Source organism: Centrocercus urophasianus, unplaced genomic scaffold (assembly GCF_019232065.1).
Source record: "Centrocercus urophasianus isolate 14NV4802_14NV808 unplaced genomic scaffold, USGS_Curo_1.0 seq_49, whole genome shotgun sequence".
NCBI classification, from domain to species: domain Eukaryota; kingdom Metazoa; phylum Chordata; class Aves; order Galliformes; family Phasianidae; genus Centrocercus; species Centrocercus urophasianus.
This window is the reverse complement of record NW_024885077.1, coordinates 233,579-257,911: the sequence shown is the minus strand read 5'-3', so window position 1 is coordinate 257,911 and position 24,333 is coordinate 233,579. Positions and strand designations below refer to the sequence as shown.

The following is a 24,333-nucleotide window of genomic DNA, read 5'->3' as shown; positions in this document are numbered from 1 at the left end:
TAGGCAGCCAATTGTTGGTCTTCTCAGTTGTTTGCTCCCCTATATGTAGGATGAGTCAAGCTAATGTTCTGTGGCTTCAAAAATGAATTGTTTTCTGGTGCTGGGGCCTGCTGCACTGTTTCTTCAGTCTATGTCTTTCATGATTTTGACGAGGTCTTTGGACTAGATTTAAGTTTTGCTGAGTTGTGCTTGTTTCTTTCTTTGTAGTAAGCAAAAAGCAATGTTGACGTGGATCGATCTTCCACCCAAATTGTGGGAAGAGGGCTGGTGGCAAACTGGTTCCTGCTGGCAGCGCGTTTCTCCATGGCATGGGCACCTCGTGCTGCATCGTGCTGCCCTTCATTGGCTGTTCTCCTCTGTTGCTCTCTGTTCTGTCTCCTGTTCAGCAGAACTGCAGGAGTGTGTCTGTCTGTTGAGAAATCTGTGCTGCTTTAGGGGAGCTTTGCCATAATTTTAAAGTTACGTGCTTTGTGCTACGTTTGTTGCGTATGTCTTGAAACATGTGGGCTTTCCAAGCAAACTAGAAATGCTTCAGAGAGCTCTTCCAGCTTTTTATGAGTCAACAGCATACCACTGAATGTTGATTTTTCTTTCATTTTTTAATATATAGTGGTTTGGGCGTTTCAAGTAGCTCTATTTAGGGTTATTTGCCAGGCATTTCCCCAAACCAGGACTTCCTTCTTCGCTGGCGATATTTTTGGGCTTTACAGCCACACACAGAGGCAAGGAGTTCTGCTTTGTGCTCTGGCTGAACAGTGCATCCTTCCAAAGCATGAAGAGCACATTTTCTTGACAGCAAATAGGGTGGGCTCTGCCTATTTTCCTTTGTCTGCAGACAGAGGAACACGAATATAGGGTAGAAGAAGACTTTGTTTGACAATGATTACTTGCTTATCTAGAATCCTCCTAAAGCCCAGTGTAGCCCCAGAAATCTAGTAACAGTCACTTAAAAATCACACAAAATCAGTCTTGAATGCCAGTTTGCAATAATGTGTTTGGAACAAAAGAGCCATACGTAGTATTGACATGCCTAATAATGACTCTGGGGATTCCCCTGGAGCATTCGATGAAGTGTGAAATACATTAGAACTAAGAACTGTGGCTTTGGTTCCTTGTGGACTACTGTTCACATTTTCTGCAGTGCTTGGAGAGATGGAAATGCAACGTTACTGTTTAGTTTTTCTGTGTTCATCATTTCCTTTAAAAAAAAAAAAAAAAATGGGAAGTGGAAGCGATGCAGTCAGCACTAGGAATTGCTGCCCTGTAGAAGCATTCTTCAAGGTAGTAAGAGTGACCCAAAGGATGGCCTGCTGCTTGGTTTTCATTTGAGTATTCCCTGACTGGATTACTTTTGGTCTTGCTTAAGAGTAGTCTGTGCAGAAATCAAGATGTTGGCATGCTAGCGGAAAGGCTGCCATCTGCACATCAGTACGGGTCTGTACAGGATCCAGGGGTACCATGCTGAGTCCATGGCTGTTCTTCAGTACTGTTTTGGATGTGCAATTGCTGAATGAGTTCTTGGAGTTCGTCAGTCTGAGATTGATCCTAGCAGAACTGATAGGGAGAGGGCCAAGCACTACAAGCTGCCTTTGCCTTCCCTGCCTTCTGATAAGAATTTGCCTGTTATGATGTACAAATGTGGTAATGTTTGTTTCCTATGTTTCAGGTGATTGAAGTTTATGACTTGACTAAGGTGAAGTTAAAATATTGGTAAGTAAGTGACTTAAGACCTCCACAATCTTTTCTTGATTCCAATGACTGGTTCCTCTCCTTTTTTTGTTCTGAATTCACTTTTCAGCCATTCTCGTTAAGAAAACAGTAGCTGTTAATAAATAAATGTAGATAACCAAATATTGTGTTTGAGCAAGGTTATTCATTTCCTTCAGTCTTGAGACTTCTCCAATTTAAGTGTGTTGTTGCCTTTAGTAAACGTTTATACTCATCCGTTCAGTGCTCTTAGGGCAGACTCGTTTTGTTTTGTTTTTCAGTGGTGTCCATTTTAACTCTCAGGCAATTGCTCCAACCATAGAACAAATTGATCAGTCGTTTGGAGCAACGCATCCAGGAGGTAAGCCAAAATATTTCTGGGAATGAGAAGTACACCTAGATTGAGTGACCTTTTTCTATAAAGCCTTTCCTGTATGTCTGCCTGGAGAAATGTGTGGAGACTTCTGTTCTCAAATGATTTGAAGTTGTGTTCCAGAGTGGCCATGTTTTTATAGCTGGAGTCATTGGCACAGAATGCTGCTCTCAGATATCATTAACGATCTCTCTTGAACTGCCAGTACCAGAGAATTCAGAGCTTTGTTGTTGATACTCTTGTTTTTACACGTTCTTCCTCATGGTATGCTCTTAAGTGTCCTTAGGGATTAAGTATACCATGAACGTACAGACATTTGAGCTGATCTCCATGCAGAGGCAGCCAGGACAGTTTGCTCAAGCTCTGTGCTCTGAGAGGCTTAGTTTGCATCTCCCTGCGCCTCCTTTATGTGAAGGAGATATTAAGCCTTGGGGGCAGCACAACCAGAACTGGGGCAGGTTTCTGTAACCTGACTTGAACCCCCACTGGCTTTTACAGAGCTACTTGGCCTTTTAACATCTCTATAGCAGAAGTGTTATTTTTTTAAGTCCCCTGCTTACATGTGAAAATTGAGTTCGCCTTGGGGGTTTGTTAGATGATGAGAATAAGTAAGTGGTGAAACAGAAGAAGGGGATATTTGTAGCTAAACTGCTCAGGAACCTTCAATAAATGGAGCCCCAAACTGGCATAATGGGAAAGAAGTCGAACTGCACGTGGTTGAGATATCTTCCTCTATTTGTAGCTTACTGGGTTCATTTGCAGTAGTCAGGGTGATCCCAGAAAGGCTGGAGCTTCTTGTGGTTGCTGGTGGTTGCACATCCAGTCTTTGTGCCTATTCTCTGCAGTTGGTTTCTTGCACATCACAGAGCAGAGTTTATTAACTGTGGAGGGTCATGTGGCTAAAGTAATATCATTGCATAAAAGCCTGCTGTGGTGGTTGAATATCAGATGGAGATAAATGAAGTTCAGAAGATTTCAGGCCGTAATACTCCAAGGAGCAGAGTAAGCCTTTTTAAATTCCACTTCAGTCGTGATCTTAGCATTTCCTCTTAGGCACACTGAGGTCTACAGTTAGCTGTTATGGAAATAGTGTGTACAAGAACTTCATAGAGTTTAGGAAAGGTAAAAATGGCTGCATGCCCTTGACAATTTGTAGCTTTTGATTTGTTCTGTGACAAAGACTATTTGCAAATATTTAAAAAATTATTGTAAAATTGTGGTGTTATGAAACTTAGAAATAATTATCTCAGCTGTAAGCATTGTTTATGATAGGACCAGCGTGTTTTATTACTGTATCAAAATTGCACGTGAGCACTTAAATATGTAGTTTGGAATCATGTGCTTTCATGCTTGCCAGATCCTCGTGCACCTGGCACATTCAATTAAAATTTGCTTGCTTCATCTGATGGTAGTTTTCACCTGGAGACATGTAGATATGCAAATCTATTTAAGCTGTTGGCCTCAGTCACTGCTTCACTAGTGTGCAAATGCTTGTTCAGTTTTAATTTTGGAAATCCAGTAACTTCCACTAACAGCCTACTTAGAGTAAGTGCTCTCTAGTAAGCAGTCTGGTCATAAAGAATGCTTGAAGTGTAACATGCAATGCAAAGTTTTGGTCTTTTATTTTTTTTTCCTCTGTTTCCTTAAACAGGAAAGGCAAAAACAAGCACACAACACAGTAGCTTTTCAGCATGTGGGAGGGATGATGATAGTGTTTTCATGGCCCCCAAAAATTGAAGTTGCTGTGGGGAGAGAAAGGAGGGAAAAGAAACTTTCCCCCACTGCAGTGTGACAGAAGGACCAGCAGCCAGTCTCTGTGAACAACAGCATGACACAGCCATCTCCTGCTCTGTGCTGTTACTTTCCGTAAAACCCCAGTGCAAACTCCTGAAGATGAAGAGCATTCTGTTTGTCTCATTACATCCACTAGAATTTCATAACAGAGCGTTGAATTTCCCTTAAACCAACGTGGCTGCAGCAGGGCTTTTCTGCACAGGCCACAGTGATAGTTTCAAAGCGTATTTCAAAAGGTTAGCAATGTTTTTTGTTTTTTTTTTTTTTTCTTGAAACCTTCAATGAGCAGTTCTGGTTTTGCCCCGTCAGTGGTTTTGAAAAAGGAAAAGTCATCAGAAAAATTGTAACCAGCTTCGTTCCATTTCAGCCCACGTTAGTTTGAAATGTTGTCGTATCTTTGCCATGGAGCTGATTGAAATATGAGTGCTTTGAAGGTCAACAGCTTCATGAAAGCCAAGGCTTTGTACCGCTTTCCATCTTCCTTCCACGGTCTCCTGACCTGAGCTCCTGCTGGGGAGTGCTTGCTCCTGCCAGTGGTTCTACTGCAGTCACATCCTGTGCTGCATCCTCGTGGATGTGGCTGCTTGCCCGAGCGCTGTTCAGTGTGGGTAAGAGCTGTGGGATTGAATGGCACTTGGAGAGAAAAGAGCTGCAGTGGTGTTACTGGAGGGGGGAGACCCCTGTTTTCCAGCTGTGTAGCTCTCAGGTTGTCCTCTGACTCTCCTGGGGTGCTGGAAAAGTCTCGTTTGGAGACCAGTGGGACTTCTGATCTACCTCTGTTTTGCTCAGGACTGGCTCTGCTCTGCTGGTAGCTGTGGCTTTGTCCCATCCTTCTCTACGGGAACTCTTCCCAGCTGCCCACACTTTGCTGCTTTCCTGGAAGGCAGACTCCCTCCCATTCCCTGTCCCAGAATGCAGCAGCAAAGAAGCAGTCCTTTTGCAAGTTCAGCTTTTTCTAGCAAAGTTAATCTGCAGGATACCTGGGTAGTGAGTTTGAAAAGAAAAGCAAACAAACAAAAACCCCTAACAATTAAAAACCATATACCACATAGGTATTTGTGGCATAGGATCTTGAGGGACATGCGGGAGAGATCTTGGGGATAAATAAGTTCCTTGCCCTTTAAACCTCAACATCAATAAACATTGCAGAGGATGGGAATCGATGCGATGTGTATAATCAGATATCACACTTGGCATGACTAGGGGAAAAACACTTCTCCAGCTGGCTGTGGGCTTTGGAAAAGATGCATCATAATTTATCACATGAGAGAGACTTGTGTAATTTTCCTGCAGATCAAAACATTTCCCTCTCCCCACACGTTTTGCTGTGAGTGACAGTCAGGGAAAATGCTCTTAACCAGCACATTCTGCAGCAAAGACAAACGATGACTTCTGAAAGCTTAGTGCTTATTGCCTAACCATTATTTTTCTATCCTGGGCAGTCTGGCATCGTACAGCTATCTTGTGACATGTCTCTGAAGCTGAACATCTAAAAGGCACTTTGTTTTAAAAACAAACAAACAAAAACAAAGCCACAATTAAATGCCTTTCCTCTCTAAATGATAAGCTGCTATGTTTTCTTAAATGTGAAACCGTAAGGAGGAAAAAAACCCCAGAACACTGAACCAATTTCAACTGCATAGGTTGAAGAAAGCTTCTCTTGCTGCGGAGTTTCTTCATTGTGGTGTTTTTGTTGTTTTGCCTCTGCTGTTTTCAAACCCTTCTGCAAATGAGCCAGCTTCCGTGTGTCAGAAGAACACTGTGTTCTACCAGCGGCTACCAGGGGCAGGTTGAACCCAGCAGCATCAGTTCCAGAGCTGTTCTCGAGCTCCAGGTCTCCTGGCATTGTTTTTGAGCTTTCCACAGTCTCACAAAACAATGTCTCATCAGAGTAAACAGTGGGGTGACTTTTACTGCTGTTTGTAGATGATGTTGAGCAATTTATTGCAATAAATCAGGACATTTATGACATGATGACAACTGGAAGTCTGTGCATGCCCTGATTTATTATCCTTCTTAAAAGCTGTCCTATCAGTGAATGTTTCTGATGGTGCTATTTTTAATTATTGTTACAAATGGATCAGGACTTGTGTGTCTGAAGCCTTTCCTTGTATTGCTGCAGCTTGTGAGATGGAGCTCCCCTTGGTGAAGACAGGGAGGGACCTGTGAGCTTTCAACCCCCCCCTCTCCTAGGACCTTGCTTCCCAGTGGTGTGAAATACCAAACTGACTAACCTTCTGGGCTCTTGTGCTTGAAACACCTCGTGGTTAGGGCTGTACAAGTGTCGCACAACAGCAAACAGAGTTGTTTAGTGGTAATAGTAGCTGCTGAAACTATTTTAATTATGCTAAGTGATTGCTGCATTGTATAATTGCATCATTAGGGATATATTAGTACCTACAGGCTTACATAGGCAACTCTTATTTTAATAAATTTAAGGTTTCTCTTAGTGCTGTCTTTCAACGGCAACAAATGAGCAGCAAACCAGTAAGTGCCCAGTGACTGTGTTCCTCCCAACCTCCTCAGACCTAATGAATTAATTGACCTGCTATGAAAGTGCTTTTGATCTGAGCTGCTAGGGAATTTTGTCAGTTTTTGTAACTGTTTTTTTCCTTTCTTTTTCTCTTCTAGTGTATAATTCAGCTGAACAACTCTTTCACCTCAATTTCAGAGGACTGTCGTTTTCTTTTCAGCTAGACTCCTGGACTGAAACTCCAAAGTACGAGGTCAGCAAATCATTCTTGGTTAATGGATAGTCTTTTTGCCTCTATGCTACTTGCAAAATATCACCTACAGCGTCAAGCCTGCAAGTAAAAGAAACTAGTAATTTGGAAGAAATTTAACTCCTCAGTTGTGCTCTGATTTGTGCTGTGTATTCATTTTGGAGTTAAACATTCTCCCCCTGCTGAAAAGCAGAAGGCACACGCTTAGAGCTTTAGCTTGTATCGTGCACCAGGACTAATAATTCTGTTGTTGAAAAGAATCTGCTAAAAATATGAGCTCCCTCTGTGCAAATACATAAATGTTAAGCAATCTAATGTGGAGCACTTTTTTTTTTTTATCAGATATTTTTGAATCTCATCATAGTGATTATGCAACAAAACTAGGACAGGGTTCATAAAATGTTTTTTGTCTTAAGTGTCCTTCAGTGTGAGTGCTTTTAGAAAGCCAAGTGAATGAGCTTTATTTGTGATGCCTGTTGGCACAGTTGGCTAAATGTTTGGATGAATTATTGAATGATTTAATGTATTAATGTGTTCTCTGAAATCTTTGGAAATAAGATCATGTCTTCTGTGACTACCACCTGTGCTAATGAAAACAAACATAACTATTTTGTATGATGTTGGGGCAGCTTTCAGTTTATTGCCTGTGATCCTCAGTAAAAAGAATGCGTGCAGTATGGAACCAGTATTAAAACAGAAATGCATCAAATCAAAGTGTGAGCAATCCACCAACATGGGGGCATTTTTTCCGTATCACAGCTTAGCTCTTAAGGAGTTGTATTTCAACATATGAGGAAGCATGGAGCTGGTTGGTGAGGTTACCAGTTAGCAGTAACAAAGGTCAGCTGAGTTCAGAAATACTTGAATCATTAAGGTTAGAAAGGCCTCTAAGATGATCTGGTCAACTGTAAGCCCACCTCACCGTGCCTGCTAACCATGTCCCTCACTGCCCTATCTGCATGGTGACATCTCCTGCCCGTTGGCAGCCCTGCCAGCACCTCACCTCTCTTTCAGCACTGTTGTTCCTAATATCAAACCTGATCTTTCCATAGTACAACTTGAGGCTGCAACCTTTTGTCTTATCAGTAGTTACCTGGGAGAAGAGGCCGACCCCTGCCTCCCTACAGCCTCCTTTCAGGGAGTTGCACAGTGATGAGGTCTACCTCAAGCCTTGTCTGTTCCAGCCTGAACAACCTCAGTTCCATCAGCTGTTCTCCATAAGATTTGTTCTCCAGACCCTTCACAGTTCCTTTGCACTTCTCTGGACACATTCCAGGGCCTTGCTGTCTTTCCTGCTGTGGGTGACCCGAAACTGAACACAGTATCCGGAATGTGGCTTCACCAAGGCTGAGTACATGGGCATGATTACTTTCCTATCCTGCTGGCTGCACTATTTCTCAATATAGAAGCAAGGATGCCACTGGTCTTCTTGGTCCCTGCTGGCTTACGTTCAGCTGGCTGTCAGCTAACACCCCTAGATCCTCTTCTGCCATGCAGCTTTCCAGACACTCTGTCTCAAGCGCATAGCACTGCATGGGATTGTTGTGACCAAAGTGCAGGACCCGGGACTCAATCTTGTTGAACCTCATCCAGTTGGCCTCAGCCCATTGATCCAGCCTATCCAGATCCCTCTGAAAAGCCTTCCTATCTTCTAGCAGATCTGTGCTTCCAGCTGCAAACTTTTTGAGGGTGCAGTCAGTCCCCTTTGCGTCATCAAAGGACTGTCCTAATCCTGACCATGGAGGAACACTACTTGAGACTGGCTACCAGCTGGATTGAACTCCATTCACCACCGCTCTCTGGGCCTGGCCATCCAGGCAGTTTTTTAACAATTGGGGAGTACACCTGTCCATGTCATAGGCTGCCATCTTCTGCAGGAGAACTCTGTGGGAGATGGACTCCAAGGTTTTACTAAGGTCCAGATAGTCTACATCCACAGTCTTTCCTCATCCACCAGGCAGGTCACCTGGTTGTAGAAGGAGATGAGGTTGCTCAGGCAGGACCTGCCTTTGGTGACCCCGCGTGATCCCCTGCTGTCCCACACGTCATAGGTGATTGCACTCAAGATGATCTGCTCCATGACCTTCCCTGATACTGAGGTCAGGCTGGCAGGCATGTAGTTGCCTGAATTCTCCTTGCAACCCTTCTTGTAGATGGCTGTTGCATTAGGAAGTCTCCAGTTGCCTGGAACCTCCTTGGCTGATCTGTCAGGACTGCTGATAAATGTTGGAAAGCTGCCTGGCAATCAGTTGTGCCAGCTCCCTCAGCACCCTCGGGTGGATCCCGTCTGGCCCCTCATGGAGCAGCAGGTCTCTATTTTCTCTTGAACTGTGGAGGTTTATTCTTCCCCTTCCCTGTCTTCAGCATTTTTGCTGACCCCTCTCCTGACTTAACCAAGAGTAGAGATTCGTTTCATGGTCACTATGCCCAAAGTGGCTTCCAACCACCACATCTCCCACCAGTCCTTCTCTGTTTGTGAATAGTGGGTGCAGGGGGGCACCTCCCCTGGTAGGTTCTTACCAGCTGTGTCAGGAGGTTACCTTCCACACACTCTAGGAACTTCCTAGACTGTTTTCTCTCTGCTGTACTATATTTCCAGCAGTCATCTGGTGAGTTAAAATCCTCCTCAGGAACAAGGGTGAGCAACTGTGTGACTTCTGACAGCTGCTTGTAGAATCTGCCTCTTCATCCTGTTTGGGTGGTCTGTGACCAGGATGTTAGCCTTGCTGGTCTTCCCCCTGATCCTTATCCAAAGGAGAAAAGCTGAAAGCTAACATAAGCCAAATAGAATATCCTAGGAAAGTAGCTTTTTGTGTATGGGTTGAAAGTGCATCTATAAATTAAACGGCTGAGCTCTTAAGAAGGTCAGTTCTAATATCAAAGGTCTGAAAGTGTGAGAATGTAGTGATAAGTAGAGCAGAAAATTTATGCAGTGAATGAGTGTTCACCAGATAAGGGCATTTTGCAAACCAGCATTGATGTTAAAGGGATGAAATTAACACAGTAGAAGAGAAAAAATAATTTCTACCTTTAAATAAGTTGTATTTAAGTTCTGAGAAATAGGCTATCCGTTCAAATTTTATATTTCTAGTTGGTGGGAAAACCAAGAAAACTTGAATTCTCATTGCGTGCATGGCTCACTGACCAACTAGTGCCATCTTTTGGTGGATCAGTGCAGTGAACATTTCATCCCAGCTTGGGAATCCCAGAGCAGTGTAACGTAAGCTCACACCATGTATAAGATTGGATGTGTTATTTATTTATTTATTTTACCCCCCCTTGTGTTTGGCTAGAAACTCACCTGTGTTGGTAAGATGTCCTGTATTTCTAATGTAACATTTGACCTGAAGAATTTCTAGTGTGTCAGGCTAACAAGGATGGCTCTCTGTCTCCCCAGCCTAACTTTGCGCATGGTCTGGCTTCTCTGCAAATTCCACACGGTGCGACTGTGAAACGCATGTACATCTACAATGGAAACAGCCTGCAGGATACCAAGTACGTGTGGCTGGTTGTGGGGTTTTGATTATTTACTGTGCACTACTTCCTCCTCGTTTACCTACAGTTTTGCAAATGCTAAATGTGGTTATCTATACTTAGTTTTTTATTTCAGTCTTTTAGGGACTAAGCAGTGTGCAGAATGCCTTTAGATATAAATCTCTTTCCAGTTACCATAGGCATTGTCCTCCAACATTGTTATCAAGTGCTGGTTTGATTCTAATTACTGTGAAATCAGCTTGGCCTGCCTGTTGTAGGCTAGTTCAGTTAAAGTGAAGATTAATTCATGAGATGAAGGAGGAAAGGTGGTGAATCTAGGAAGAGATGCAGCCAAATTATTCTTACGCACTTCTTATACTCTGTATTTTTTGCGTTCTCATGACTTTTTCCTAGTCAAATCCAACTCCTTGTGGTTGGTAGTCAGTCAGTTTGGTGCTATGTACATCATGGCAGGACCCTCCTAAGAGTCTTATACTCTCTTGCAATATAAAAATAAATTATTTTGGAACTTAAGCCATGTGTAATCTATCGCTCAGTCTATATATTTTCAATTCCCTGGCTGAGTTTACTGCTCCAAGGAGGTAACTGATGGAATAGCTGTGTTTGAGCAGTGTGAGTGTTTTCTGTGGCATTGTGTTCTGCCTTCTTCTAAGCAGTAATTTACTGTACAGCATCTGATGTTTTGCTCTTGCTAAAAACACTGTTCCTTGTTACTCAAGTTAAAATTGGAAGAGCTTTTGTAAATTCTTCCTTGTAGTGTATAAACAACCAAACAAACCTAGTGGTAGTTTTGTAGAAATAATTGCAATTTAATGGCAGAAGAAGGTTAACGCATCAATAGATTACTGCTAAGGAGAAAGGCAACCTTGTTTACACAGACACTGTCTCCTAATTAGAAATAAGTGCACTTTAGAGAAATGTTGTCTGTGCCCATCCGCGCCGTGCTGGGCTGCAGGGAGAGCACATGCTGCACACGTCTGCCAGCTCAGCACCTGCATTGACTTAGAGGAGAAAGCGCCATTGAACTGAAGCACAAATAAAGCAGCTGTTTGATTGAAGGTATCTTGTTGGTATTTGGGATAGTTTTCTCAAATGTTGAAACTGAATTAAAATGAGGCCTGTCCCAGGAAAGCAATGTGATCACACACGTTTTGTCTGCACGAGCTGCTTTCACATTCTGGACTATGCAATACATTCCCAGGTGCAGTGAGAGCATGTGGTGAAGGAGCTTCTGGTTGGGTGATATGCCTGGTTTGTGTAGTGAATACCTTTAAAGACCATACGATTTTTACTTTCCTGTGCAAAGTCTGAAATGACACGTTTTCCTAGGAATTATTCAGAGGCTATTCAGATGTAGTAATTTCTGGAGTTTTTGAAACTTGCTGTTGGTTTCATTAACAGTAAGGGTCCTTCATTTGAATCCTGACTTGTTACTCCTTTATTTTTCTCTGGGATTTCTAATCCTTATGTTAAATTTAACTTCTGGTCTTCAGTCTGAGCTCAATGCTGCTTTGTCAAACTTCATGTGCTCTGTTCCAGTGAACTGCCTTCAGGTTGGTAATGGTACATGGGAAGACTGTGTCCTACGTACATGTTTGTGTGGTTGGTTTCAGGGCTCCCTTGATGCCCCTCAGCTGTTTCCTTGGCAATGTATATGCTGAAAACGTCGATGTGCTGAGAGATGGGACTGGACCCTCAGGTTTACGGCTTCGCCTCCTCACTGCAGGTATTTGTGACACCCAGAGCACTACAACTGCAGTGCAATTGTAGGTGTTTTCAAAACGGTCTTAAATAACCTTATTTTAAACGATTGGAAGCACAACAAAACTCAGTCATGTTCTCCTGGCCTGCGAGGCATCACCAAGGGCTGTCCTCTGCAGCCCCAGCTGACAGGTGGGGAAGCGTATCGATGCTGTAGCCCTAGACTTCACTTCTAATTCTGTTCAGCTTTATTCTGCTGTGGAGCCAGCAGCCAGAGTGATGACAAGCCTCACTAGAGGCTCATGAGTAACTTGTCCTTGTGTGTGCAGAAACTGGCAGGCCTTAGAAATTAGGGAAAGAGACAATGACTGCAAATGAGATTTTTTCAGTGACCTTAATGTGGTAATGTCTTTTTAAGAAGAAATGCTGAGATGTTTGTAACAACTTTTACTAGCAGACCCTGCTTTTTTCTTGTACTGATTACTAGCTGTGTGTGTATTAAGGAAGCACTTAGAATATTTTTCTGGTATACAAAAAATGGAAGGGGTTAGAACTTGAGATGAAGAATAAAATGGTTAAAATAGAGCAGATATTCTCAAGTTACTTTGCTTCTGTCTTTGCAGAAGGAAAAAATGGAGAGCTGTCTAGGGTAGGGAACATGTATCTTCACGTGCTAGGAAGGCAGTGAGCTAAGGTAGACTGTCAAGTTGAGTTAGGTGTGTGTGTGCAACTCAAGAGAGGTGTTGCCAGTGAATAAAATAATTATTAAAATGTCACAGCAGCATTCAGGCCACACTTGCAAAAAGGCAGTCCTGGCATGTGGCGTTCCTCTACCAAAGCCTTGCAGAAACCCTTTGCAGAAGGTGCCATACAGCAGCTGCAGTGTGAGGTTCTCTGCGGAGATGTTCATTTGAGATAACTCTTGCTTAAAAAATTATGGGTGACTAGGTCAAAATTTTCTGACTTACTGTATTTGGGAGGTGGCTCTGTGAATAACATACAGTGAGAATAATGTATCTGGGAAAAGCTAAATGCGTCGTGTGTTTTGTGTTAAATGATGCCTACGTGTACGTGCATTCTGGGTGCTGCATTCCTGAAAGCAAATGGGGTCACAAACTAATATCCTGCTGCTTGTTGACACGTAGCAGCAGATGTCAGCCATTCATCTTTGTAAGGGGCTTTCAGTGAGATGTATCTGTAACAAACGTGACTCTCTGATGGCTCCTTCTGATACTGTGCCTCCTGCTCTCAGGCTGTGGCCCTGGTGTGCTGGCAGATGCCAAGATGCGGGTATTTGAGCGCTGCGTGTACTTTGGTGATTCGTGCCAGGATGTGCTGAGCACCCTGGGGTCCCCGCACAAAGTTTTCTACAAGTCTGAAGATAAGGTAAGGGTGCTGGGTAGCACACAGGACTTTGTTACTGTCTAACTACAGGACCTGGGCTTTGTGGGGCCAGCAGTTAAACTTCCACGTAGCACAGATGATGAGCAATTAATTTGTCGCACAGACCAGAATGAACTGCTACATTGTTTTGTTTCTAAAAATGTTTTAAGCTGTATTGATGCAAATCAGTTTAAGTTAAAAAATATGCATATATCTGTCATATAGTTTTTAATCAATAGGAAAGTTGATAAAAATGAGCATTTCTATCCACATAAGCCATAGCAAGTGTGTACCATTTATTTTTTTAAAAACATTTTATTTCATTTGAAGTAACCTGATGTACTTTGATCCTTTCTTGATGTTTTTACGGTAACAGCATGTGAGTAATCCTGCTTCATATAACTGAAAAAGAAAAAGGTGTTATGCCTCTGCTAGCAGCTGATGGGCTTGTCGTGAAGCACAGTATCTGACATTTTTGAGCAAGGGCTTCAGTGAAAAATGAGATTATGGCAATTGGTTGGAATGTAGAGAACCAATTGTTAATAATATTCATCTTTGGCAGTGTTTTTAACGTCTGAAAAATGATTCTTGCAGATGAAAATCCACTCACCCTCGCCCCATAAGCAGGTCCCATCGAAGTGCAATGACTACTTCTTCAATTATTTCACACTCGGAGTGGTGAGTGGGAAGCTTCCATAAACAAATGCATGTGAAGTTTTGATTTCCCTACACAGCAGTCCTTTCAGAAGGCTCTGGGGGATGAGAGACTGAAACTCTTGCTGCCTTAGGAATCTCTGCAAATGAAAATAAACACTGGCTTTTTCTAGCACTTGTGAATCAGTAACCTTTTATCTTATCTAGCACTGGGTGGTGAGCTCCTCATTCTTGTGCTTTGGTGTTCTCTTTGATTTTCTCCTTCTTCCATGCCTAATGCATAGGCAGATGAGCTTTTTGTTCTGAAGTCCATACTCCTGTCCAGTAGAACTGAGACAAGTGTGCCAAAATACCAATGATGAAAGCTTGCAGAGCTGTGGGAAGTACCTCAACTTTTATATCCCCTTAGTGTAGTAATACAGCTACACTGGTGTAAATAATTAGTAGAAAGACAAGAGTTCCTTGGAAAAATTGCCAACATGAGCAAATGAAACTGCAGTTGTGGTCAAGTGCTGCAGGAAGGGTGCTTTTTTTTTAATTTACAAATAGTCTCATTCTCAAAAATTACTTTTCTTTTTCATTTTTCAATTTGGTTCCAGTTGGATTCACGCTTGTTACTGTATGCAGATACACTTGCTACTCATCTCAAGTTGCTTCATGCCTGTCTGTTTTGTTTCTTCTTTTCCTTCAACAGGATATTCTCTTTGATGCAAACACTCACAAGGTGAAGAAATTTGTCTTGCATACAAATTATCCTGGTCATTACAACTTTAACATGTGAGTGTAAAGAACTGATCTGTTTTTGTGTGATCCTCTGTAGAGAGAGGAGTTGGACTTGGTGATCCTTGTGAGTCCCTTCCAACTCAGGATATTCTATGGTTCTATGTAGTTAAGGAATAAGTGATCGGATGTCTGAATAAAGAGAACATGTTTCCAGGCAGTAAAGCATTACTATTAGGAAAATCATTTTCTAAGCTGAGTACTTATCTATCCAGTCTGTGTCCCAAGAGTAATTTGTGCTGAAGGAGCTTTTGTGCCCTTTAGAAAATTGTGCTAGAACGTTCCAGCTTTATATCCTTTCTGGTGTAGGAAATGAAAGTGGTAATTTTTCCTCTTAATCAGATACTCTCGAGACTCTTCTTTTCATGTTATTATGCAATAAACTTTTCACTAAACTGCTTGTTAAGAGCTCTTAGTTTGGCTGTGTGGTTTATATTGGCTCTGCTGTTATCTGATAGTTTTACAATTTGCTCTTTCTAGCTACCATCGCTGTGAATTCAAGATTCCACTAGTCATTAAGCGAGGTGAGTATGTCTTGTCCAGTTTCAGGGTGCTTATGCCACAAAACACAAAGTGGCAGTGTAATGAGTTTGCATTTGTAATGCATTCTTGTTTATCAGAGGATAGAGATATGAATGTGTTTTCCCAAGTAGTTTGGAATGGAGGGGAGGATGAGCCAGTTAGATTTGAGCCATCTGTCTTAGAAAGGATAACTGATCCTGAATTTATGGCAGAAAAGCCTTGGGATCGGGAGCACGTGGGAGGTGGCAGGCATTTATGGATTACAGCAAAAGAGCAGGTCACAGCTGTTCATTTTGCACTGCATGTGTTAGGCCAGTGCTGTGACCACATTGGATGGGCGCTATGCAAACACCAACCAAGGTGCTGCTGCTTTGCCCTGAATCAATATGGTTATTCTTTGGGGCCAAATAACATTCCCTCCATGGTCAGTGGTCAGTGGACCACAACCTCTCCATGGTCAGTGGCTCATGGCCCCACTGTGGTCAGTGGTCGATGGACCTCGGTCAGTAGCTCAGGGTGCCTCTGTGGTCACTGGCAGCACTGCCCTTGTCACCAGCTCCCAGTGAAAGCAGGGGTTGGGTTGGGTTTTTTTAGGGTGAGATAGTGGTGATACGTTGACGGTTGGACTTGATGATCTTAGTGGTCTTTTCCAACCTTAGTGATTCTGTGGAATTCCGTGCTAATCTTGAAGATGAAATTTTTTTGCTGTTTTTTTTTTTTCTTTTGAAGTGAAAAATACTTAAAGATGAGTTCTGCAGTTTTTTAATATTGTTTATACTACCTTGTCTACTTGCTTGGATCATACAGATATTTAGCTGCAACATCACTGATTTTCTGTAATGGTGCCACTCTTTTGCTGAAATAAGTTCCCTTGTACATAAAGACTCAGAGTCTGCAAGGCAGAGTTAGTCAGAGTTGATCTATGCATTTTTCTGTTGAACTTCTTAATGATGTGCTGCTCACTCTTGAAAGGTTTATTCATGATATTCAGTATGAACTGATCCTTGGTAAAACGTGGTGTAGTTGGGAATGAGAACAAACAACCAATAGATATCATCTACATGATGTAGGCAAACTTAACTAAGTCTGTAATGTCCACTTGAAAATGCCCGAGCTCAGGAAATAGCATTGTGTGCTGCTCCCAGGTTCTCATATGGGATAACAGTAGTCATTCAGTGAGGCACTGAGATGTGCAGAGCTCTGTGCATGCAAGGCATCTGAACAAAGCGTGGGGAACCTTTGTTAGTGGAAAATCAGTGTGGTCCAAAGAACCTTCTTTAGTGCAGGTATTGGCTGATCTGCCTGTCCAGGGAATACTGGGTGCTTGTGAGGGTTTGGCCAGGAATGCGTTCTTCTTTGATTGGTTTTCACTGAAAGCACTTAGCTGTGTAAAATGCAATTCTCCTGTGGATGTCACAGCAATTTGAGTGTGTAGAAAAACGATGCCTTTATGCAAAAGCTTATATGAAGATTGATTTGTAGCTCAGTCAAGAGGATAAGCATGGAAGTTCTGCTCAGTTGTTTGGTTTTATTTTTTTAATTCTGTTCCTTTAGGTTATAATGCAATACTTAAATGCATTCATTTCTGATTCTTTTTATTCAGCTTGAGTATCACCACGGAGCTCTCCTGTATGCATCCATTTCTTTGTTGTTATTGTTATTTTAGTGTTGATTTTTTTTTCCACTTGTTTCATTTCTAATTGACCCTTGAGGATATGTTGGGGACATATAAGTGAAAACAAACGTTACAAAACACACGAAGAGCCCATCTTTTCCCATCTGGTGGCAGTGCATGATGCTTACTGTCTCCTGTACTTCAGCTTCAGACAGTGAATTGACAGAGTTAAGTTGCACAGTCACTAAGCTCTTTCACCAGAAAGAGGACGCATTTGTTTAGCAGGTGGAAAATACAGAAGAGCTTTCAATCAAATTAAAGACTGTTTGCTACCTTTGGCTTTGTTAACGTCTAGCTCCACTCCTACTGCTTCAGGAAAATGCTTTCAGTATTTAGGAGTTGCCAAATGTATGTATAAAACAGTGCTTGAAACCTCCAGCAGACAAAGCAATTCTGAGACTGTAAACGTAAATAGGATGCTGTCCTCGCCTGCAGTTTTTCCTGTTATTTCACGGGTCCTGGGTTTTTTGCTTGTTTACCTTTCTGCAGCAGTGATGCTGGGGCAGTCGTTCCCACGCTCTGCTTGCTTTGTTTTTGAGGCCGTGGTGCTTCAGCCCCAGGCTGCGGGCTTTGCTGGCCTCCTTTCCCAATGCAGTGGTGTGGGACCTGGGTGGCAGGTTGTGTTATTTTGGGGAGTGTCTGTGGTAGGCATGTTGAGCTGTACGGAGATGTTGTTTCTCTCACATTCTTACACACAATGGGAGAACTGATCAATGCTCTCTATGATTCTGGTTGCTAGCAAATGCTAGTTAATGTGTATATCAAGTGATGTAATGCTTGCATGTCTCCCTCTATCTAAGGTAACCTCCCTACATGAAGGATTACACAGGGGTCTGTTTGAGCATGAATTACAAGGGCTTTTCTGTTTTTCTTTCACAGATAGCGCCGATTCACAGACTGAAACGTGTACAACGTACAGTAAGGTGAGCCTGTACAGACCAGAATGGTTTCTTCCTTTCCCTAAGCCCCTTAAATGCTCTATGCTGAATTTGCAATGCACTTTGTAGCAAGAACAATGGTTGTTTTATATGGTTTTAAAATATAAAAGTTGCAAGCCAAAACTTACTGTGGTAATGCTTAGTGGTTCAAATGTTTAAGAACTGAAGGTATTTGAATAGTACACTTTGAGCACACGTAATTACTGCGTGCATCTCACTTTAGCATAGCTGCAGGTAGAAGCAGGACAGTAAGTGGAAAGTGAGAGAATGGTGGCTGGATGCAAACAGGAAGAGATGTTCTTAAACCAAATTGTAACAGAGCCTTGCGATCTGATGTAGCTCTTGAAGACATGCAGTAGGTAACTAATGAGGTCCCACGTTATTCCTCTTTCTTCTGGAGGTGGCCAGTAGTTAGATGTTTTTCAGGGCAGCAAGCCTTGCAAAACTCAGTGCCAGTGTGACACCTGGTGAGGGCAGCAGGCTGCTGGAGGATCATATGGCATGCTGAGCCCTGTGAAGTTCCCAACTGGGCAGTTGCTGCTCTGTGTTTGAGAGCTTCTTTAAGTTGAAAAACATTGTGAAAATTCTGCTCCAGAGTGGTTCTACTGTTAACGTGCAGCCGGGATCAGTGCTGTTTTCATGGCTCTGAGGGTTCACTTTCCTGTCAGCAACTTGGAAGCTACTGTTCTTTGCTTTCTGCTTTAAATTACGTTGCATTCTCCAGTGCTTTGACCTATTTCAACTTTGTATGTGAAACTTCAGCTTTTGGTAAGTCTGTTTACAGAGATGAAAATTGCTGGAAATTCCTTGTCATTAAGCAGTGCAGCTTTCCTCCTCTCTTCCCAACCTGCTTGTTAAATGAAGGAGGGGCTTTAGAGAAGGCTAGCAGGGATGCTGTTTCTCCCTCTGCAAAAATATGCAAAGGGATATTTTGATGAGGTTTCCCACAGCTGTTTAAAGGACATTCACTCTCCCTGCAGTGCTACAAGACTCAGAGGGCAGATCTTTTATATAAAATTTAAAGCTATTTTGAGACAAAAATGAGAATAAACCCTGGGAGCAATGCCTAACTCTGAAAGTTTCTATTACTGAGTATGGCTCTAGTCACAAAGTACCTTTGTAAATGCAGCTTCTGTGTTAATCAGCAAACAAGCGTGTTGCAAAGACGGACATGATTGGATACCTAGGTTGAAAAATAAAATTGAAAAAGTTTTCCTGTTACTTGCTTTAAGAGAAGGTCTTTGGTGTATTTGCAGTGGGACAGTATTCAGGACCTCCTGGGGCACCCTGTAGAGAAGCCAGTGGTACTTCACAGGTAAGGGAAGATCTCTTTCTTTTGCTTGGCAGGGATTGAGCTGATAACAGAGGGTGGGTTTACGTAGAGAAAGATTATTTATTGCAGTTGCTGCTTCTGGGATTCTTTATTGTCAAAGTTTCATGCCTTTTGGCCAGGAACGAGTTTAGATAACTGCTCTCAGATGAATTAAGGGCTGACATGCAGAAAGAGAATATTTCCAAAGTTCCTTGAGTTGTAAAACCCACTGAAGACCTAAGCAGCATATAAAAGGAATATTTCTGCTTATGTATAATAAATAGTGCAGGTTGTTTATAGTACAGTCACAGGCATTTCAACAGCATGACATCTGTGTCTGGAACATATGGCAGCAATCTGTCTGAAGAAGTTTTGCTTTTGGGTACGTGCATGATTGTTCTACAGTTCTTTTAGGCTGACTGAAGATAGAATACTGTGCTTAAATTTACTCTGTTCCTGCAGGGTCTGAGCTGGCTGTTGGGCAAAAAGGCATTACCTGTTTACAGAACTATTGTGGAATCATATGAATCTATGTTTTATGTCAGGACAAGTGTAACTTAGGGGTACTGTGCCCTTTCTTCCCCCTTATTACTGTTGGGTGCCAGTGAGGTAGAACAGAAACCATGTCAAATAAAGCTGGAGTAAGATAATGATTACATATAGCCCTTACCCATTTTTTTTTTAATGTGTTAAGAGAGTAGATCACCCAGAATTTCCTTTACTGAACACATCTATAAATGTCTCAGACATGCAATTTGAAAGCCTACCAGTTACAAGAAAGGCCAGAAGCTATTTTCTCATTGTTTTTTTTGGCTGCAATCTAAAATCCATTGCAGTGAGCAAGAGTCTGCTATCATTGCATACACGATCAAAAAATATCCGCTGATGCATTACTCTTGAAATATACTATGTCATAATTGAGATTATTCCATTTCTGCATCTGACAGGCTAATTTTTAACATGGATAGCACATAGTGAATACACTTGAAGGAGGCCAAGAGATTGAAGAATGGCAAGGGATATTGCACACAAATAATTTGTAATAGATTATATGGTTGATCTGTCTTCCTATACTTCTGTGTATTTTCAGAGTTCATCCTTCCAAGTTCTGTGAAACAGTTTTCCTGCAGAGATCGTTAGAGGCTTTGATTCCTTTCTTCCTGGTTGTTAGGAACCCTTCTGGGACATTAAACAGAAGTATCCTCTGGCTCACACAGAAACTAGCAGTGCTGTTGCACAACATAGGTTGGCTTTCTTTCTGTGAAAGCCATTCAGTGCCATAAAGACGCTGTAATGTACATTGTATTAAAGAATGGTTATTCTTACAAGGGAGATCCCAGTCCTCATGCATCCATGTTTCCCTTCTCTTCCATTCAGGTCATCATCTCCGAACAACACTAACCCATTTGGGTCAACTTTTTGCTTTGGACTGCAACGAATGATCTTTGAGGTAAGCAGAGAAAAGCTTGATCTACCTGAGCAAAAGAAGATTAGGAGTTTGCTGATACTGCTACTTAGTAGCTTCTTATTTCATATTTCAACAAAAGCCAGCATTTAAGCTGTGTTTTTGGAGATGGTGGGCAGAACAGGCAACTTCCCAGTTCCTCTCTGAGGCTGCACATTTGCACATTGAAGCTGGCACCTCAGCACTGTTACCTTTGGCTTGTACGAGCAGGAGATATGTGAGTTCAGCTCTGAGAACTGGTGGAGCATGCTGGCGTATCAATGTCAAGGAAGCCTGGAAATCCTTTTTAGGAACCAGCCATGAATTTTCTGTCCGTGAGCTTGCTTTCCTTTGTTCTTGGGATTTCTTTGTTCAGGCAGATCAGTTCCGTTTTTTTGCTGTTTTCACTCGGTCTGCAGTTCTTCTGATTTTCCTTTTTCCCTGCCATCCTTTTTCAGGTGATGCAGAATAATCACATAGCTTCTGTTACTCTGTATGGCCCAACAAGGCCCAGCAGCCAGTTGAGAACATCGGACCTCCCCCAGTGAGCATCCCCTGCAAAGCCAGCTAATCTAAATGCTACAGAATTAGTACAGCGTGCCTTGATTTGCTGCCACTTATTATACGGAAAGCACGTTATGATTTTTGTTTCTGTTCAGTAAGTCTTTCCACCCACAAGTGGTGTGGAAGGGAAATTCTCTCAACCCTTCATCGTGGGGCGTGGAACTGTTGATGGAGGAAAGCAGCTTAGGTGCCTGTGCCGTCGAATGTTCCTCTCGGTTGCCCTCATCCTATGCAGCACAGAGCTGGAGAGTGGCCCCCGCCTGTGCCGACGGGAGGGGGACACAGGAGGGGACACGTAATGACTGCAAGAGTTAGAAGCACAAACTTTCTGAGCCTTGGAGCATCTGGAAGCAGGTATTGATTTTAGTCTGTTTGTGTTACTGTATTGATGTGGTGGTCACATTTTAAGAAAACGTGTGCGTGTACATATATAGATATAAACACATGGATATTTCTGTGGCTTAGGACATTGTACCAAGTGTGACAAGGATGTATATATGTCCATGATTTCAGGCACCACATCTTCGTGTAACTTTAAACCAAGCAAGTAGCATGTGCATAATACTTGGTTGTAACATTTGCACTACATACACTTTAATTACTTGATAAATGTTTATCTTCACTGAGGAGCATCTGTGTACTGGGCGTGAGTGGGGTGTGATGGTTATTTAATGTACGCTGCGCATAAAGCTTATTTATACAGTGGATGGAGCTGATCCACCTTCCTGCACTAATATGTACTTGATGTGCTGAAACAATTTTTTTTCTGCCATGGCTGGTTTACTGATTTTTGTTTTTTTCATATGCAATTTCAAAAAACGCAGTTCTGGAAGAGGTTATTTCTGTGATCGAATTACGTTTTAGCGACGAGGTTTGACACAGTGCTTCTGGAAAGAAATGGGTGAAGAAATAGCATTGCCTCATATCCATCCCTTCCCAACCCCCTTTTCCTACTGTTTCCTCGGAGGGGGGGGGGGGGGGAGAGAGAGAGAGAGAGAGAGAGAGAGAAGTTGTATCTGAGTATCTCAGCAAGAATTTCCCAAGCTCTGCCATCACCACAAACACCTTTTCTGTCGCTGTTGATGTACGACTTTAAGTTATGCCAAAGGTTTAGCCAAAGACATCCTTCTTGTTTCACCTTCCTGTACGTAGGCGCTAACCGCACACCCACCCAGCAGACAGGACATAGGCTTCTTTCTAGTTGGGAGATGCTGCTCGCGATGTGTTATCCCAGGAGGATACTTTAGTTTCTAGTTCTTTTATCAGTCTTATCTGGGGGAATAGGTGGTCTGTCTTTGAAATATTGAACCCTTTTTAAAAATGGACAAGAGAAATGTATAATTTTATCCCATTTTTAATATTTTGGTGTAGCAACTTGTGATACATAGATGACAATTTTGTGAGTTTTACTATGTGTGTACAGATTTTGTAAATACGACATTTTTGTAATTTTAACTCCATGTACAGTGTAATCCTGTATAGTTTATCAATGAATGCGAGATAGGAAATCGAATGTTAACAAGTTTTGGATCTCGGACCAGTAGCAGGGATAAATGTGGTGTGTGTGTGAGACGTTCTTTGCCATTTAGTCTTCCTGTATACTGTGACACTCTAAAATGTTTTGCTAAAGCAAACAAAGAAAAAAAGGCACGCGGGGAATCTAATGGATAAGGAAAAAGTTACTGTTTACCTTTATCCCTAGGTGTCACTCCTGTTGAATCCCTGTTCAATCTGTGCTGTCTCCCGTGATCATTGCTTGCTAAGAAAATTCTATGCCTCAACTTTCCTTTAGTTTCCTAATTTTAATTTCATTTTACATAGCCCTTCTGTAAATTAAATGGAATAATAATGAGCATGTACACTGAAAGAAAAATAAAACAAGACTCTCAGTTACTATTTTTGTGTTAAATACAGTTACTGGGTGTTTTTGTAATAAAACCATGGATGGTCCTGCTTTTTTTTTGCTTTTTTTTTTTCTCTTCTTTTTTTCCCCTTATCAGATAGTCATTTTATTTTAATGTCTTTCAGGTGTGATATTTGAAATACCTTACTGGCATCCCTCCCTTTACAGCAGTACAGACAGGAGCATACATAGCAGCCTGTGTCTCAGCAGCACCTGAAACACGGTGTTGTTACCTCCTCTGAAATGGGGGATGAGAGTCTTTATGGTGCTGTAAATAACTTGCACTGTGTTTAATGAATGCCATCGTTCCACCTACATCAGCTTCCAGGTATTTCCCTCAAATGGATCAAGTTTCAAGGCTAAACGCCTTGAAAAATGTCTGCAGTGAGAAGAGCAGACCTGGTTTCTCCTGCTGCTTGTTTGCACCTTGAGGTCCTCCAGCAGACAAGCTGAGAGCTCCCTGCAGGGCAGGTGTTTCTCATGCAGGTGGAGAAGTGCTCAGCTGCCTGTGCAGCCTGCCCTCCTGCAACGTGAGGTGGCGTTGGTCACCCCATGCTCACTGTGCTCTCAGAGAACTTTGGGATCTCTGACTGGAGGTGCTGTGCGCACTTATGTTCAATACTAAAACGTGATCGTACTGCTAATAACTTCAATTAACTTCAGTAAATCCTTTTCCAACAGTGACTTGGTTTTAGCTGCAGGAGAAATTCTTGACAGAACAAGTTGAGCAAAGGCTACGCAAATGCTCCCAGTGTCCAGCAGCTGTAGTTCTCCAGGAGTGGGAGGTCAGGACTGTATAGCCCGAGATGTTTAACAGCTTCAGTGCTCCCATTTCACTTGAGGTACTTGGGTGAGTCAAAAAAGAAAATATATATATATATATATATATATGTACATATATAGAGTAGATAATTAAATGTTCCTTCTTAATAATTCAGAGACTTCTCAAAGTTGGTCTTGAGGCGTGGAACTTGCTTTGAAAAATCTTGCTCAGGCACTAAGAAGAACACAGCTCATTACCTTACCGTGACTTGTTCTTATTTCCTTTGCTCCTTTTTGATTTGCTGGCAATTTCTTTTGTAAAATGAGAGAGCTTTTCATCCATTAGAAGATTACCTTGGCCCCTAACCCTGTTTTTAAGATCTATTAAGAGCACTTTGCTGTTGTGCAGAGCTGTGCAGGAGGAGGAGAGAAGGAGTCTCCAAAGATAATTTATCAGTGAGGAACGAAAGCACTTTCCCCTCATTGCTTGGGTTTGGCTTGTTCTTTGTGCTTTCAGTCTGCAGTTTCCTTTCGGATGGGCATGGAGAGAGAATGTGGGACAGCTCCTCTGCATCTTGCCCACTTGCCCTTTGTAGCTGCAGC

At 42.2% G+C, this 24,333-nt stretch overlaps 1 protein-coding gene across 1 annotated transcript in view; it reads left to right on the top strand.

The window, feature by feature from the left end:
- Nucleotides 1–22,961, top strand: part of PHAF1 (phagosome assembly factor 1) — a 31,895-nt gene extending 8,934 nt beyond the window's left edge. Inside the window, exons 5-17 of the mRNA XM_042834726.1 lie at nt 1,667–1,710; nt 1,989–2,068; nt 6,506–6,600; nt 9,995–10,092; nt 11,706–11,818; nt 13,046–13,179; nt 13,771–13,854; nt 14,525–14,607; nt 15,091–15,134; nt 17,687–17,730; nt 19,002–19,060; nt 20,435–20,507; nt 20,960–22,961. Of these exons, the coding sequence (XP_042690660.1) occupies nt 1,667–1,710; nt 1,989–2,068; nt 6,506–6,600; nt 9,995–10,092; nt 11,706–11,818; nt 13,046–13,179; nt 13,771–13,854; nt 14,525–14,607; nt 15,091–15,134; nt 17,687–17,730; nt 19,002–19,060; nt 20,435–20,507; nt 20,960–21,049 (1,041 nt within the window). The 3' untranslated portion in view covers nt 21,050–22,961. The remainder of the gene's footprint in view (nt 1–1,666; nt 1,711–1,988; nt 2,069–6,505; nt 6,601–9,994; nt 10,093–11,705; nt 11,819–13,045; nt 13,180–13,770; nt 13,855–14,524; nt 14,608–15,090; nt 15,135–17,686; nt 17,731–19,001; nt 19,061–20,434; nt 20,508–20,959) is intronic.
- The last annotated feature ends 1,372 nt before the right edge of the window (nt 22,962–24,333 follow it).